At 38.8% G+C, this 18,677-nt stretch overlaps 1 protein-coding gene across 1 annotated transcript; it reads left to right on the forward strand.

Annotated features, from left to right (window-relative positions):
- The first annotated feature begins 10,301 nt into the window (after window positions 1–10,301).
- Window positions 10,302–17,727, forward strand: LOC137750616 (TP53-regulated inhibitor of apoptosis 1-like). Its single transcript, XM_068525002.1, is given in 3 exon segments — window positions 10,302–10,315; window positions 17,528–17,629; window positions 17,631–17,727. Coding segments are annotated over 3 exon segments (213 nt in total).
- Window positions 17,728–18,677: the final 950 nt, after the last annotated feature.

Below are 18,677 nucleotides of genomic sequence, written 5' to 3' on the forward strand. Positions count from 1 at the left end.
ATAAAATTAGAAATGAAAAAGGAGAAGTTACAACAGACACTGCAGAAATACAAAGCATCTTAAGAGACTACTACAAGCAACTGTATGCCAATAAAATGGACAACCTGGAAGAAATGGACAAATTCTTAGAAAGGTGTAACTATCCAAGACTGAACCGGGAAGAAATAGAAAATATGAACAGACCAATCACAAGTAATTAAATTGAAACTGTGATTAAAAATCTTCCAACAAGCAAATCCAGGACCAGATGGCTTCACAGGTGAATTCTATCAAACATTTAGAGAAGAGCTAACACCCATCCTTCTCAAACTCTTCCAAAAAATTGCAGAGGAAGGAACACTCCCAAACTCATTCTATGAGGCCACCATCACCCTGATACCAAAACCAGACAAAGATGTCACAAAAAAAGAAAATTACAGACCAACATCACTGATGAATATAGATGCAAAAATCCTCAACAAAATACTAGCAAACAGAATCCAACAACACATTAAAAGGATCATACACCATGATCAAGTGGGGTTTATCCCAGGAATGCAAGAATTCTTCAATATACGCAAATCAATGTGATACACCATATTAACAAATTGAAGAATAAAAACCATATGATCATCTCAACAGATGCAGAAAAAGCTTTTGACAAAATTCAACACCAATTTATGATAAAAAAACTCTCCAGAAAGTGGGCATAGAGGGAACCTACCTCAATATAATAAAGCCCATATATGACAAACCCACAGCAAACATCATTCTGAATGGTGAAAAACTGAAAGCATTTCCACTAAGATCAGGAACAAGACAAGGATGTCCACTCTCACCACTATCTTTCAACATAGTTTTGGAAGTCTTAGCCATGGCAATCAGACAAGAAAAAGAAATAAAAGGAATACAAATTGGAAAAGAGGAAGTAAAACTGTCACTGTTTGCAGATGACATGATACTATACATAGAGAATCCTAAAGATGCCACCAGAAAACTACTAGAGCTAATCAATGAATTTGGTAAAGTTGCAGGATACAAAATTAATGCACAGAAATCTCTTGCATTCCTGTACACTAATGATGAAAAATCTGAAAGAGAAATTAAGGAAACACTCCCATTTACCATTGCAACAAAAAGAATAAAATACCTAGGCATAAACCTGCCTAGGGAGACAAAAGACCTGTATGCAGAAAACTATAAGACACTGATGAAAGAAATTAAAGATGATACCAACAGATGGAGAGATATACCATGTTCTTGGATTGGAAGAATCAATATTGTGAAAAGGACTGTACTACCCAAAGCAATCTACAGATTCAATGCAATCCCTATCAAATTACCAATGGCATTTTTTACAGAACTAAAACAAAAAATCTTAAAATTTGTATGGAGACACAAAAGACCCTGAATAGCCAAAGCAGTCTTGAGGGAAAAAAATGGAGCTGGAGGAATCAGACTCCCTGACTTCAGACTATACTACAAAGCTACAGTAATCAAGATGATATTGTACTGGCACAAAAACAGAAATATAGATCAATGGAACAGAATAGAAACCCCAGAGATAAACCCACACACCTATGGTCAACTAATCTATGACAAAGGAAGCAAGGAAGTACAATGGAGAAAAGACAGTCTCTTCAATAGTGGTGCTGGGAAAACTGGACAGCTACATGTAAAAGAATGAAATTAGAACACTCCCTAACACCATACACAAAAATAAACTCAAAATTGATCAGAGACCTAAATATAAGACTGGACACTATAAAACTCTTAGAGGAAAACATAGGAAGAACACTCTTTGACATAAATCACAGCAAGATCTTTCTTGATCCACCTCCTAGGGTAATGGAAATAAAAACAAAAATAAACAAATGGGACCTAATGAAACTTAAAAGCTTTTGCAAAGCAACGGAAACTACAAACAAGACAAAAAGACAACTCTCAGAATGGGAGAAAATATTTGCAAACGAGTCAACGGACAAAGGATTAATCTCCAAAATATATAAACAGCTCATGCAGCTGAATATTAAAAAAACAAACAACCCAATCAAAAAATGGGTGAAGACCTAAATAGATGTTTCTCCAAAGAAGACATACAGATGGCCAAGAAGCAAATGAAAAGCTGCTCAACATCACCAATTATTAGAGAAATGCAAATCAAAACTACAATGAGGTATCACCCCACACCAGTTAGAATGGGCATCATCAGAAAATCTACGAACAACAAATGCTGGAAAGGGTGTGGAGGAAAGGGAACCCTCTTGCACTGTTGGTGGGAATGTAAATTGATACAGCCACTATGGAGAACAGTATGGAGGTTCCTTAAAAAACTAAAAATAGAATTACCATGTGATCCAGCAATCCCACTACTGGGCATATACCCAGAGAAAACCATAATTCAAAAAGCCACATGCACCCCAATGTTCATTGCAGCACTATTTACAATAGCCAGGTCATGGAATCAACCTAAATGCCCATCGACAGATGAATGGATAAAGAACATGTGGTACATATATACAATGGAATATTTCTCAGCCATAAAAAGGAACGAAATTGGGTCATTTGTTGAGACATGGATGGATCTTGAGACTGTCATACAGAGTGAAGTAAGTCAGAAAGAGAAAAACAAATATCGTAAATTAACACATATATGTGGAACCTAGAAAAATGGTACAGATGAACTGGTTTGCAGGGCAGAAATTGAGACACAGATGTACAGAACAAACATATGGACACCAAGGGGGGAAAGCGGCGGGTGGGTGGGGGTGGTGGTGTGATGAATTGGGCGATTGGCATTGACATGTATACAGTGATGTGTATAAAATTGATGACTAATAAGAACATGTTGTATAAAAAATAAAATAAAATTCAAAAATACAAAAGAAAAAAAATACCTACGATGGATACACAAAAACTGAAAACAAAGGAACACAAGCATACTACCAAAGAAAATCGTCTTTGTTTGGAAGAACAAAAAGAAGAAGAAAAGAACAAAGAAGAACTACAAAAACAACTGAAAAACAAGTAATAAAATGGCAAAAAGTACAGACCCATCAATAATTGTTTTAAATGTTAGTGGACTAAATGCTGCACTCAAAGGACATAAGGTTGCTGATTGGATTTAAAAAAAAAAAAAGATAAGGCCCTTCCATATCATGCCTACAAGAGACTCACTTCAGGGCCAAAGACACACACACACGACTGAAAGTAAGGGGATGAAAAACAATATTTCATGCAAATGGAAATGACAAGAAGGGTGGCAATACTCATATCAGACAAAACAGACTTTAAAACAAAGGCTATAACAAAAGACCAAGAAAATCATTAGGTAATAATAAAGGAATCAATACAAGAAAAGGATATTACACTCCTTAACATATATGCATCCAATACAGGAGCACCTAAATATGTAAAGCAAATACAAACAGACATTAAGGAAGAAACTGACAATAATACAATAATAGTAGGGGACTTTAATATCCCACTTACATCAATGGACAGATCATCCAGACAGAAAATCAATAAGGCAACAGTGGTCTTAAATGATACAATAGACCAGCTGGATTTAACAGATAACTACAGGACATTACATCCCAAAGCAGCAGAATATGTATTCTTTTCAAGTGCACATGGAACGTTCTCCAGGATAGATCACATGCTGGGCCACAAAACAAGTCTCAACAAATTTAAGAGGATAGAAATTATATCAAGCATTTTTTTTTCCAGTCACAATGGTATGAAACTATAAATCAACTACAGAAAGAAAAATGGGAAAAGAACAAACACGTGAAGACTAAACAACATGCTACTAAAAAACCAATAGGTCAGGCTTCCCTGGTGGCGCAGTGGTTGAGAATCTGCCTGCTAATGCAGGGGACACGGGTTCGAGCCCTGGTCTGGGAAGATCCCACATGCCACGGAGCAACTGGGCCCGTGAGCCAGAACTACTGAGCCTGCACGTCTGGAGCCTGTGCTCCACAACAAGAGAGGCCGCGATAGTGAAGAGGCCCACGCACCGCAATGAAGAGTGGTCCCCGCTTGCCACAACTAGAGAAAGCCCTCGCACAGAAACGAAGACCCAACACAGCCAAAAAAAAATATAAAAATAAATAAATAAATAAAAGATTACTATACAAAATAAAAAACCAATAGGTCAATGAAGAGATCAAAGGGGAAATCAGAAAAATACCTCAAGACAAATGAAAATGGAAACACAACACTCCAAAATCCATGGGATGCAGCAAAATCAGTTCTAAGAGGGGAGTTCACAGTGATACAAGCCTTCCTCACGAAACAAGAAAAATCTCAAACAACATAACCTACCACCTAAAAGATTTAGAAAAAGAACAAAGCCCAACATCAGCAGAAGGAAGGAAATATAAAGATCAGAGAGGAAATCAATAAAATCGAGACCAAAAAAATAGAAAAGATCAGTGAAACCAAGATATGTTCTTTTTTAAAGATAAAATTGATAAACCTTTAGCCAGGTTCACCAAGAAGAAAAGAGAGAGGACTCAAGTAAATAAAATAAGAATGAAAGAGGAGAAATAACAACCAATATCACAGAGATACAAAAAATCATAAGAGAATATACTACAAACAGTTATATGCCAACAATTTGGACAACCTAGAAGAAATGGACAAATTTCTAGAAACATACAACCTGACAAGACTGAATCAAGAATAAACAAACAATTTGAACAAACCACTCACTAGTAGTAAAATTGAATTTGTAATAAAAAAATAAAAATAAATAAAAAATTTTAAAACTCCCAGCAAACAAAAGTCCAGGACTTAAGGCTTCACAGGGAAAATTTTTTTTTTTTTTTTGGCTGCATTGGGTCATCGTTGCTGTGCGTGGGCTTTCTCTAGTTGTGGCGAGCAGGGGCCACTCTTCATTTTGGTTCACAGGCTTCTCATTGCGGTGGCTTCTCCTGTTGTGGAGCATGGGCTCTAGGCACACAGGCTTCAGTAGTTGTAGCTCGCGGGCTCTAGAGCACAGGCTCAGCAGTTGTGGCACACAGGCCTAGTTGCTCTGCGGCATGTGGGATCTTCCCAGGCCAGGGCTTGAACCCATGTCCCCTGCATTGGCAGGTGGATTCTTAACCACTGCGCCATCAGGGAAACCCCTCACAGGGAAATTTTACCAAACATATAAAGAAGAACTAATACCTATCCTTCTCAAGCTATTCCAAAAAATTGAAGAGGACAGAACAATCCCAAAATCATTCTACAACACCACCATTACCCTGATACCAAAGCCAAAGACACTATTAAAAAAAAAAATTACAGGCCAACATCTTGGATGAATATTGATGCATAAATCCTCAACAAAATATTAGCAAATGAAATCCAACAAAATATAAAAAGGATGATACATAATGATCAAGTTGGATTTATTCCAGGAACACAAGGATGGTTCAACATTCACAAATTGGGCTTCCCTGGTGTCCACCTGCCAATGCAGGGAACACGGGTTTGAGCCCTGGTCAGGGAGGATCCCACATGTTGCGGAGCAACTAAGCCCAGGCGCCACAACTACCAAGCCTGTGCTCTAGAGCCTGCATGCCACAACTACTGAAGCCCGTGTGCCTGGAGCCCATGCTCCGCAACAAGAGAAGCCACTGCAATGAGAAGCCCAGCCACCACAACAAAGAGTAGCCCCCACTCGCCACAACTAGAGAAAGCCCACACACAGCAATGAAGACCCAACACAGCCATAAATAAATAAATAAATAAATAAATTTATTTTTAAAAATTCACAAGTCAATCAATGTGATACACTACATTAACAAAAGGAAGGATAAAAATCACATGATCATCTCAATAGATGCAGAAAAAGCATTTGACAAAATTCAACACTCATTCCTGATAAAAACTCTCATCAAAGTGGGCATAGAGGGAACATATCTCAACATAATAAAGGCCATTTATGACAAGCCCACAACCAGTATCATACTCAATGGTAAAAGCTGAAAGCCTTTCCTATAAATTTAGGAAAAGACAAGGATGCCCACTCTCACCACTTCTGTTTAACATAATATTGGAAGTCCTAGCCACAGAAATCAGACAAGAAGAAGAAATAAAAGGCATCCAAATTGGAATGGAGGAAGTAAAACTGTCACTATTTGCAGATTACACGATACTTTACATAGAAAGCCCTAAAGTCTCCACTCAAAAACTATTAGAACTACTACATTAATTCAGCAAAGTAGCAGGATGCAAGATTAATATACAGAAATCTGTTGTTTCTATATACTAATAATGAACTATCAGAAAGAGAAAGTTTTATAAATTTTCATTTAAAATTGCATCAAAAAGAATAAAATACCTAGCAATAAATTTGGCCAAGGAGGTGAAAGACCTATACTCTGAAAACTATAAAACACTAATGAAAGACACTGAAGATGATACAAAGAAATGGAAGGATATCCCACGCCCTTAGTTTCAAAGAATTAATATTGTTAAAATGGCCATACTACACAAAGCAATCTACAGATTTAATGCAATCCTTCTCAAAATACCATGAGATTTTTCATAGATCTAGAACAAATAATCCTAAAATTCATATGGAACCACAAAAAAACCCGAATTGCCAAAGCCATCTTGAGAAAAAGAACAAAGCTGGAAGTATCACTTTCCCAGAGTTCATACTATACTACAAAGCTACCGTAATCAAAACAGCATAGTACTGGCACTAAACCAGACACATAGATCAATGGAACAAAATAGAGGCCCAGAAATAAACCCATGTACCTATGGTCAATTAATCTACAACAAAGGAGGCAATAATATATAATGGAGAAAAGACTGTCTCCTCAATAAGTGGTTCTGGGAAAACTGGACAGCTACATGTAAAACAATGTGATTACAACATTTCCTCACATCATATACAAAAATAAATTCAAAGTGGTTTCAAGAGTAAATGTAAGACTTGAAACCATAAAACTCCTAGAAGAGAACATAGGCAGGACACCCTTTGACACAAAATCATAGCAACATTTTTTGGAACTGTCTCCTAAGGCAAAAGTAATAAAAACAAAAATAAACTAATGGGACATTATTACACTTAAAAGCCTTTGCTTTTAAAAGCTTTTTGATTTTTGTTTTGTTGATGGTTTCAACAAAACCATCAACAAAACAAAAAGACAACCAATGGAATGAGAGAAAATATTTTCAAATGATATGACTGACATGGAGTTAATATCCAAGATATGTGAACAGTTCATACAACTCAATACTAAAAAAAATTTTTAATGGGCAGAATACCTGAATAAAAGACATATAGATGGCTAACAGATAAATGAAAAGATGTTCAACATCACTAATTATTAGAGAAATGCAAGTCAAAACAATGAGTTGTTCCTTCTCCTCTAAGCAGCCAGATGGAACCTTCCAAAATCTGTCATGTCATGTCATTCCTTTGCTCCGATCCCCTCCCACTCAGAGTGAAAACAAGTGTCCTTCAGGGCCCCTAGCTGCTCTCTAACTTCATCTCCTCCATCCTCTTATTTGCCCACTCCTTTAGAGCCAGGCTGACTGTGTCAGTCAGGGTCTATTCATGAGACAGAAACCATCAGTAATGTGCATGGGGAAAGTTTAATACAAAGAGTTATTGACCATAACAGGGGGTTGGAGTAATCAGGGGTTGGAGAACACCAAAAACTACAGGGGTTTCATATTTAAGGAGCAGCTTCTAACCCTAGGCCTGAGAGCCCAAAAAGAGCCCACTCCCCAGCCCCAAACGAGGTTGGGATCAGGCTTAGCTGGAGAGGGCATGCTGTGGCTCTACAGATGGCAGAGGAGTTACCGTGGTCCTCACTAGTGGAAGCTGCTGGGAATCTGCCCTCTAGCCATGGCCAGAGAAAGCCATTCATGGTGAGGTATCTCCCCAGAGGCATTCTGTACAGAACCACCCAAGACAGGTGCCAGGGGAAGCTGCTGGTCGCTGGGTGCTGATGGCCAATGTGCACTGCAGGAGGCAGTGCTAAAGAAGCCATCTTCCCTGCAGAAGTGGGCTGAGAGCACAGCAGAACCAGAACAGAAAGCCCTCTTCTCCTGCAATGTCTCTCCAGCACCCTCCATTGACAAACCTTAAAATCGTGCCAGCTGTCAAAAAGGACTTGAGATGCAGTCAATTGATAAGTGGCCTGTGACTTTCTTGATAGTCTCTGGAAAATACATTCCCACCTCAGTGCCTTTGCAGTTGCTGTGCCCTCCACCCAGAATCCTTCTCAATCCCCAACATTTTCTGCATGACTTGCTCCCTTACATCCAACAGGTTTCTGCTCAAATTGCTCTTTATCAGTAGGCCTTTTCTGACCAACCTAATTAAATAGCTTCATACTCGTAGCACTCACCATCTCCCTCGTCCTGATTTCCTTTTCCCCAAAGCAGTTATTTATTTGCATGTTTATTATTTATTGTCCATCTTCCCCTTTTAGTTAGGATGTTAGCTCATCAAGTACAGAGAATTCTATTTTGTTCACTTTTGTATATCCAGCAGAGTTGAATTGAACAGTGCCTAGTACATAGTAGGCATTCAATTAAAACTTTTGAATAAATTGTTGTAAATTAGGAACATACAGGAAAAGAAGGGGAAAATACCTGCCAGAATCTCATCACTGAGACACTACCACAGTTAACGTGGCAAGTTTCCTTTCAGATTTTCTCCAATAAGGATTTTTTTTTAATTTTTTGTAGGATCTTAACATACACACAGAAATGCATTCATATGTGCAGCTTGCTGAATTTTCACAAACTAAACCCACCCAGCACCCAAATCAAAAAATAGAACATTACCAAGCAACCTAGAATCTCCCTTTGTGCCCCCTCTAAAGGTAACCATTATCCTAGATTGTGGAAGCAGAGATTAGTTTTTGCCTTTCATATGAGTGGAATGACACAGTATGTATTTTGTGATTGGTCTTGGCTTCTGTCACTTGACATTTTTATAGAAGATTCATCCATATTTGTGTTACTGTGTGTATCTTTCATACACCTTGATGTGCAATATTCCAATGTGTGGATATACTACAATTTATTTGTTGTACTGTTGATGGATATTTGTACAGTTTGGGCTATTATGAAGAGAATCACTATATGCTTTTCCTGTACGTGTCTTCTTGTGAGCATATGTCAGCATTTCTGTTGGGTATATATCTAAGAGTGGATATGCACATATTCAGCTTTACCAGTCAGCCTCCCCAGCCCCTACCCCAGGGATATTCTCTTTCATTCGTGTCAACTAGCATTCCCTGACATGACATATATGAAGCACCCAGCACTGTGCGTGGCCGTCAGTATGAGGATTCTGGAAATGGGCATGCCCCTTCTTTGATTTCATGCAAAGCCCTGTACCTGGTTCAGTGGGATGAAACAAAGACAAGTAAGCCATGTGATACGTAAAAGTGAACAAACTCTGTAACTATAGATCTCACTCCAGAAAAAAAAAAAAAAAAATTCTAAGGTTATACTCAAAAGAAAAAAACTCCTTACAAAACTAGAATTGAAAGACTCAAGAATAACAATAAAAATGGCAAACATTCATTAACCACTTCCTCTGCAGCAACCTTGTTGTGTATACTACCTCATTTAATCTTCAGTGAGATGAGGTTCTTCATCCTGTAATACCAGAGCCCACTTTTTTTTGCTGTTTGACTGCTGACAGCTTTCAAGCCCTTAAGAAAGCTGTGGGCACTCTCTATTAGCACCTGTGGGATGTCCAAGCCATACATGCCTTGGCCCTTCTATAGGACCTTACCACAGCCCCCCACCCCAGCAAGCACAGCGAAATGGGACAGTCAGTCGCCCCACCTGACTCTCTCAAGCCATTTTCGGGCCTGCTTGGGGCCCTGCCCTGCTCTCCCCAGAAAACCTCATTATGGCTATAATAAATCCTTTCAAACACTTGTGGTGCATGTATAGGGTCATCAGTCTCAGATATCCAAACTGAATTTAGCGGAAGGCTCAGTCCTGCCCCCCATGAAGCAACAAGAAGACACATCCCCATTTTATAGATGAGGAATGTGAGCTCAGAAAAGTTACTCATCATTCATTTATCCAACAACATGTGTTCAGTGCACAGAGCAGTGGGAAAAAAACATGGACAAATTCCCAGCCCTCGGTAGGGTGAAGGAAGTAGTTCACAGAAAAATAAATGTAAATTGCTTTTAAATATATGAAAACATAACTAATGTCCCATATAGCTAAATATATACTAATTAAAACAAGGAGATATTTTTAACTTAAATTAAAATTAAATTGAACAAGCTCTAACACTGTAACAATACACTGTGTTGGCACCTGCATACACCATTATGAGTGGTGTAGGGTGGTACCACTGGAAGGCTACCTGGTAGATCTATCAACATTTTAAATGTAGCCACCCCTCCCTCAGTAACCTTACTTTTAGGAATTTATAAACATGGACAAAGGTATGGCCCTACAGCTAAAGAGGGGCAGGGCTTGACACCTCCTTCTTTCCTTAAAGTGTATTTTATTTCTGTATAGGTGTTGTAGAAAATTGAAAATACAGGTTAGGAAGAAAAAATCCAACCCACAATCCGAGCATCCATGAATAAGACTGAGCCCACACATTTGCTGCGTTTCCTTCCTCCTGACAGAGCAATGCTGCCTCCTGGTGGATTTATTTCTTAAGTACATTCATTATTTTACCATTTTTAATTTTTTAAATGTACTTAATTTTTTTAACTAGGTAGTGCACTCACACGGTTCAATATTTTTAAAGTTCTAAATGGAATAGCGTGGAAACTCTCCCATCCATTCCTTTTCCCCTTGAACTAGGGTCCTTTCCCCACAGGCAACTGAACTGGCCAATTCCTCATACATAGCTTTCCAGAGATCTTTTATGCATATACCTGGATTCATTTGGTGAGAGTTTCTTTCTTTCTATCGCCTGCCTTTGAATCATGAATATTGCTCCTAAAAACTTAGAAAATCCAAAGAAAAAATATTTCTACATAAAATATTCATTACTGCCTGATTTGAAGTCATAGAAAATCAGAGATACTATGAATTCCCCAAATAGGAAGAATGACCAAGTTATGTTACACTCACTAAATGTACATTCGGTCATCATTATGAAGATTTATGTAATAACATGGAAAAATGTCTATCACAGAAGTTTATTTTTAAGACAATATACAAAAGAGGAAATAACTTAAAAATACATCCCTACTTTAAAATTTTACAAACAATGATATATAATTTTTCAGCTGTCAAACTAGAAAAGTGTTTTTCTTCTGAATGATAATTGTCAGTTCTAAGGAGCATGTTGTGAAAAGTGTAGTTGTGTCTGTTTTATAACAGGGTAAATCGACTCAAGTGTTAATCAAAACACTGACATCCTTTGACTCAGCGATTCCTTTTTTAATTATCTAAATATAGAATAATCCTTATGCAAAAATATGGTCATCACATTATTTGTTAATGAGAAAACTAATCTTAATGTCCAACTACAGAGAACTGGCTAAGTAAATAGTGGTTTGTCCACTTAATGAGATACTGAAGTCATTCTAATGTTTGCAAAGATTCAGAATCTGTTTTGATGTTAAAAGAAATAGAAAACTGAGTACATAGTAAGCTCACAAAACCCAACAAAGGAGACAAGGCTAACAATGAATATATGGAATTTGGGGACTCGAGTAATTTCTTTCTATAGTCATTCTTTATGAGCATTTATATAATAAAATATTTTTTAAAGAAATGAGCAGAATACAAAACCTATGAAATAGTACACATGTGGCTCTGACCAAGCACAATTTAGATTTAAATCCAGCAGCAAACCTAGTGCCTTTATTATCTCATTTAGCCCTCACAGCCACAGACCAATTCACTAACTGAATTAATGTTATAGAGCAGTGATCCCCAACTTTTTGGCAGCAGGGACCGGTTTCATGGAAGACAATTTTTCCACGGACTGGGGGGCGGGGGAGGGAATGGTTTCAGGATGATTCAACCACATTACATTTATTGTGTACTTTATTTCTATTATTATTACATTGTGATACATAATGAAATAATTATAAAACTCACCATAATGCAGAATCAGTGGCAGCCCTGAGCTTGTTTTCCTGCAACTAGATGGTCCCATCTGGGGGTGATGGGAGACAGTGACACCCAAAGCGTTCTGCTTATGTCCAGTCTACTCCGTAAGATGCAGCTTACTTGTCACTTGCCACTCACTGGTAGGGTTTTGATATTAGTCTGCAAGCAATTGATTTGTTGTGGTCTCTGTGCAGTCAAACCTCTCTGCTAATGATCATCTGTATTTGCAGCCGCTCCCCAGCACTAGCATCACCACCTCAGCTCCACCTCAGATCATCAGGCATCAGATTCTCATAAGGAGCGTGCAACCTAGATCCCTCGTATGCGCAGGTCACAATAGGGTTTGCACTCCTATGAGAATCTAATGCCACCACTGATCTGGCAGGAGGTGGAGCTCAGGCGGTAATGCAAGCGATGAGGAGTGGCTGTAAATACAGATGGAGCTTCGCTCGCTCACCCGCCGCTCACCTCCTGCTGTGTGGCCCACTTCCTAACAGGCCATGGACCTGTACCGGTACCGGTCCGTGGACTGGGGGTTGGGGACCCCTGTTATATGGTCTTAATGTGAAAACTGGAAAGGAGTAAAGTCTGTAAGCAGGTCAAAGCACATTAGAATTCTCCACCCAACCCCTTTACCTCCAGGGACTTAGGAGTTCTCTTCAAGATACAATGGTCAGAATGCCCCAGTATCTAATTGCAGACTTCTCCTTTTGTTCTCTTAGTTTAGTCAATGGTTCTCAAAAGCAGGTGTGCCAAAGATTATTCTATGTAAGATTGTATACACAGAACCATATAGACCATACATTCTTCAGGAAGATATTAGTCAACTTTCAAGAACAGTTTTGAGCATCCAGGGTTTTTACTTACTGATCACTAGGCAGTGTGTGACTCTGTTTGTCCTTAGTTGACTATGCTTGTTTGTGTGATAGAAGTAAGAGTCCCTGTCTTTCAGCTCAGGCAAGGAGTACAAAACCCTTCTGTGTCACACCTGGCAGGTAAATGGGAGGCGAACCAGCCCTGCTTTGTGGTTCATGCTGCTCAGGGTACGGGTTCTTGCGACACTGTCTGAGCCAACCATTGACTCTTCTGCCAAAAGCCGCTGCCAAATTCACCTCCCTGATGTCCCTACTCCTCAGCCTTCCTCCGTGGGAATAACCTTCCCACAACAAAAAGCCTTAGTAAACTCTTTCCATGAAGAAACTTTTTTTTCTCCTTTTTTTGAGGTGAAATTCACCTAACATAAAATTAACCACTTTACTTTGACCATTATAACTCACTAGTATTTAGTATATTCACAATGTTGTGCACTGTGCATAGAGAGCTGGTAAGCTCTCTCTAGTTTCTAAACCCTTTTCATCACCACATAAAAACACCCCGTAACCATTAAGTAACCACTCTCCACGTCCCCCATTCTATCCACATCCCTTGGTAACCTCTAATCTGCTTTCTGTCTCTATGGTTTTACCTATTCATATAAAAGAATCATATACAGAAGCAACCTAAATGTCCATCAACAGATGAATGGATAAAGAAGATGTGGTATGGGATTTCCCTGGTGGCACAATGGTTAAGAATCCACCAGTCAGTGCAGGCGACATGGGTTCAATTCCTGGCCTGGGAAGATCCCACATGCTGCAGAGCAACTAAGACCCTTGCGCCACAACTACTGAGCCTGTGCTCTAGAGCCCACACGCCACAACTACTGAAGCCCACGCACCCTAGAGCCTGTGTGCTGCAACTACTGAGCCCACTTGCCACAACTACTGAGCCTGCGTGCCACAACTACTGAAGCCCACGTGCTCTAGGGCCTGCGTGCTGCAACTACTGAAGCCCACATGCCTAGAGCCCATGCTCTGCAACAAGAGAGAAGCCACTGCAATGATAAGCCTGTGCGCTACAACAAAGAGTAGCCCCCACTTGCCACAACTAGAGAAAGCCCATGCATAGCAACGAAGACCCAACGCAGCCAAAAAAAAAAAAAGATGTGGAATGTATATAGTATATACATTATATATAACATACATATAATATATGTTATATATAACATATATATGTATAAATAATGGCATACTATTCAGCCATAAAAAAGGAGATTTTGCCATCTGCAACAACATGGATGGACTTGGAAGACATTATGCTAAGTGAAATAAGTCAGACAGACAAAGACAAATACTGTATGATATCACTTGTATGTGGAATCTAAAAAATACAACAAACTAGTGAATGTAACAAAAAGAAGCAGACTCACTCTAACAGAGAACATGGGCTTCCCTGGTGGCGCAGTGGTTGAGAGTCTGCCTGCCAATGCAGGGGACACGGGTTCGAGCCCTGGTCTGGGAAGATCCCACATGCTGCGGAGCAACTAAGCCCGTGCGCCACAATTACTGAGCCTGCGCGTCTGGAGCCTGTGCTCCACAATAGGAGAGGCCGCGATAGTGAGAGGCCCGCGCACCGCGATGAAGAGTGGCCCCCACTTGCCGCAACTAGAGAAAGCCCTCACACAGAAACCAAGACCCAACACAGCCAAAAATAAATAAATAAATAAATAAATAAAAACCCAAAGTAAAAAAAAAAAAAAAGAGGGAGGGGATATGGGGATATATGTATGCATATGACTGATTCACTTTGTTGTACAACAGAAACTAACAGTATTATGAAGCAATTATACTCCAATAAAGAGCTATTTTAAAAAACATAACTATAAATGCACTATAACCTTTAAAAACTGTGAATCACTATATTGTACACCTGTAACTTATATATTGTATATCAACTATACTTCAGTTAAAAAAAAAAACCAAAAAGCAATCATATGTGCCCTTTTGTGTCTGGTTTCTTTTACTTAGCAGAATATTTTCAAGGTTCATCCAAGTAGTAGCTGGTATCAATACTTCATTCCTTTTATGGCTGAATAATATTCCATTGAATTTATAGGCCACAATTTATCTATCCATTCATGCACTGATGGACAGTTGGGTTGTTTCCACCTTTTGCCTGTTATGAACACTGCTATAAACATTCGTGTACAAGTTTCTGTGTAGACATATATTTTCATTTCTCTTGGATATATACTTAGGAGTAGGACTGTTGGATCATATGGTAATTCTGTTTATCTTTTTGAGGAACTGCCAAACCATTTTACATAGTGGCTGCAACATTTTACATTCTCACCAGCAATGCACAATTCCTCTGCATCCTTGCCAACTTTTTTCCCCATTAAAGCCATCCTAGTGGGTTGAAGTGGTATCTCATTGTGGGTTTGATTTGAATTTAATGACCAATGATGTTGAACAGTTTTTCATGTGTCATCCATTTGTATATCTTCTTTGAAGAACTGTGTATTCAATTCCTTTGCTGACTTTTTAATTAGGCTGTTTACCTTTCTATTGCTGAGTTGTAAAAGTTCTTTATATAGTCTGAATATTAAACCCAAATCAGATATATGATTTGTAAATATTTTCTCCCATTCTGTAAGTTACCTTTTCACACTCTTGATAATGTCCTTTGATGCAATTTCTAATTGTGATGAAGTCCATTTTTTTTGTTTCTTGTGCTTTTGGTGTCAAATCTAAGAACTTATCACCAAAGCCAAGCCCATTAAGACTTACTTGTTTTCTTCTGGTAATTTATAGTTTTAGTTCTTACAGATTGTTGATCCATTTTGAGTTAATGAGTGACATATGGAGTGAGCTGGGTGTCCAACTTCATTCTTTTGTATGTGGTTTTGCAGTTGTCTTAGCACCACTTGTCGAACAGACTATCCTTTTCCCAGTGAGAGGTCTTGGCACTTTTGTGGCCACATATACAAGGGCTTATTTCTGGACTCTCAATTCCATTCCATGGGTCTATGTCTATCCTTATGCCATACCAGTTTTGATTACTCAAGCTTTGTAGTAAGTTTTGAAATCAGGAAGTGTGAGACATCAAGATTGTTCTTGCTATTCAGGACCCCTTGAAGCTTCAAAGAATTTGAGGATGAGCTTCTCCACTTCTGCCAAAAAAAAAAAAAAGCCATTGGAATTTTGATAGGGATTGCATTTAATCTATAGAGCACTTTGGGAAATACTGCCATTTTAACAAAATTGTCTTCCAATCCATGAACATGGTATGTTTTCCCATTTATTTAGGTTTTCTTTCAGGATGTTTGTAATTTTATTTTTTTCATAAATTTATTTATTTTATTATCTATTTTTGGCTGTGTTGGGTCTTCGTTGCTGCGCATGGGCTTTCTCTAGTTGCAGTGAGCAGGGGCTACTCTTCATTGCGGTGCACGGACTTCTCATTGAGGTGGCTTCTCTTGTTGCAGAGCACGGGCTCTAGGTGCATGGGCTCTAGGTGCACGGGCTTCAGTAGTTGTGGCTCGCGGGCTCTAGAGCGCAGGCTCAGTAGTTGTGGCGCACGGGCTTAGTTGCTCCACGGCATGTGGGATCTTCCCGGACCAGGGCTCGAACCCATGTCCCCTGCGTTGGCAGGCAGACTCTTAATCACTGTACCACCAGGGAAGTCCCTGTAATTTTCAGTGTAAAATCTTTCACCTCCTTTGTTAAATTGATTCCCAAGTATTTTATTCTTTTGGCTGCTGTTGTAAATGGAATTAAAAATTTTTTTTTCAGATTGTTGCTGGTGTATAGAAATACAGTTCATTTGTGTGCAATCTCATACCCTGCAATTTTGCTGAATTCATTTATCAGCTCTAGGAGCTTTCTTATGGATTCTTTGGGATTTTCTATATATAGGATTTTATCTGTGAAGTTTTACTTCTTCCTTCCCAATTTGGCTTTTTTCTTCCTTAATTGCTCTGTTAGACCTTCCAGTATAATTTTGAGTAGCAGTGGTGAAAGTGGACACTCTTGTCTTCTTCCTAATCTTAAAGGTAGTTTTCAGCTTTTCACTATTATGTTAGCTGTGTTTTTTTCATAAATCGCTGTTATCATGTTTATAAATTTCCCTTCTATTCCTAATGAGTGTTAGAACTTTACCAAATGTCTTCTGCATCTACTGAGATGATTATATGGCTTTCTTCTTGTCGTATTAGCTTGGCATATTTGATTGTTTTTAGGCTGAACCACCTTAATATCCCTGGAGAAACACCTCCATACTACAACACTAGTCTCTTCTTTTTCATTAAGGTCTCCTTTGCATTTAGAATAGTCCCCCTGCAAGGCAGTAATTTTTAAAGTATCCACTTTATTTCTGTATCCTTTAAGCCTGATGTACTACTAGAGTACTGTTTAGTGACCTATCAACTAAAGATAGACTTTGGGTGAAAGAAGTCATGGATACCCCACAACTCAAAAATTGGATTAGATTACACATATGCATATGACCCCAGGAGAAAGTTATACCAAAACTGTTCCTCTTCCAATAGGATTAATTTCCATTTTTAGTATTTCCTTCATACTTTGTTGTAGAAAAATATGATAATCTAAAGTACTGCTCAACCACTGTGGATGCTGACACCATGAACAGCGTTAAGGGAGGCTTGCACTGACACGAAGCATGAGTATGACCAGTGCTTCAACTGCTGGTTTGCCGAGAAGTTCCTCATTGGGGACCCACGTACCGACCTCTTCAAGCACTCAGCAGTGAGTTCAGAAAGCAATAAAGAAGGAGATTCCTATTGAAGGACTGGAGTTCATGGGACATGGCAAAGAAAAGACTGAAAGTTCTTCTTGACCTTGACAGTCACCTTGAAAATGGACTCCTCATATCAGGAAATTGAGGACTCTGGATCGTGTCAATTAAAGCTGTGAAGATAGCATGGATTTGATAAATTTAGCAGGGAGGAGTTTCCTTTCCTCCTTGGTATTTTCCTCTCACTTGTAGAAAATGATGAACCATCACTCTTTGAGATTTCTGGCATTGGCATCTCAGCAGGAACTCAGGGCACTAAATAATGGGATTATTTGGGATTATGGTTGCAATATTTGGTCTGGGATCAGTTTTAAATATATCTTGTATGTAAATGCTGATAAGCTCGTCAGGATGACCAAGGTTGCCTAACCTCTTGAGCTATGCTTCGAAGGACATTCCGCACACTGTACTGGGGTTACTGTTCATGGAAGCAACTGGTTAGGATCTCTCTTTTCTCTCAGGGAGCTAATGCTCTAGAAAATCAATGCTTGGGAGCACAGTTTTATTTTTATATAGTAACTTAATTGTTAAGATTGCTGATGGACTGGGTGAGCCAAGAGAAAGACAGCTTTCAACAGTTCCCTACCTTAACAAGAGGTGTCAGATCTCATATTAAGATGTGAAAACTTCAAGAACAGTGTGGTGAACACCATTTCAGAGCTCATGGTGTAGTTCAGGAATTAAGATCCTTGTAGTAGCTATGGAGGAAGATCCTAAATGGCAAAGATTTGTTGTTGCCACCTTTCAACTTAAGTCAATGAATTAAGTCAACCTGTATATGATAAAAACACCAAAATGAGGCATCTGGTTAAATGTTCGGGGGGGAGTTTGCTTTATCTGCCTTGTTTACCCACCCTGCCCTGTAATGCCTTTAATCATGAAGATGGAATAAACTGTAACATTTAGTTTCTAAAAGATAAAGTACTGCTCAAGAAGTTATCTAGATTAGTGCCTTCCAAAGAGGACATACCAATCACAATAGGGTACGAATG

The sequence above is a fragment of the Eschrichtius robustus genome, chromosome 16, assembly GCF_028021215.1.
Source record: "Eschrichtius robustus isolate mEscRob2 chromosome 16, mEscRob2.pri, whole genome shotgun sequence".
NCBI classification, from domain to species: domain Eukaryota; kingdom Metazoa; phylum Chordata; class Mammalia; order Artiodactyla; family Eschrichtiidae; genus Eschrichtius; species Eschrichtius robustus.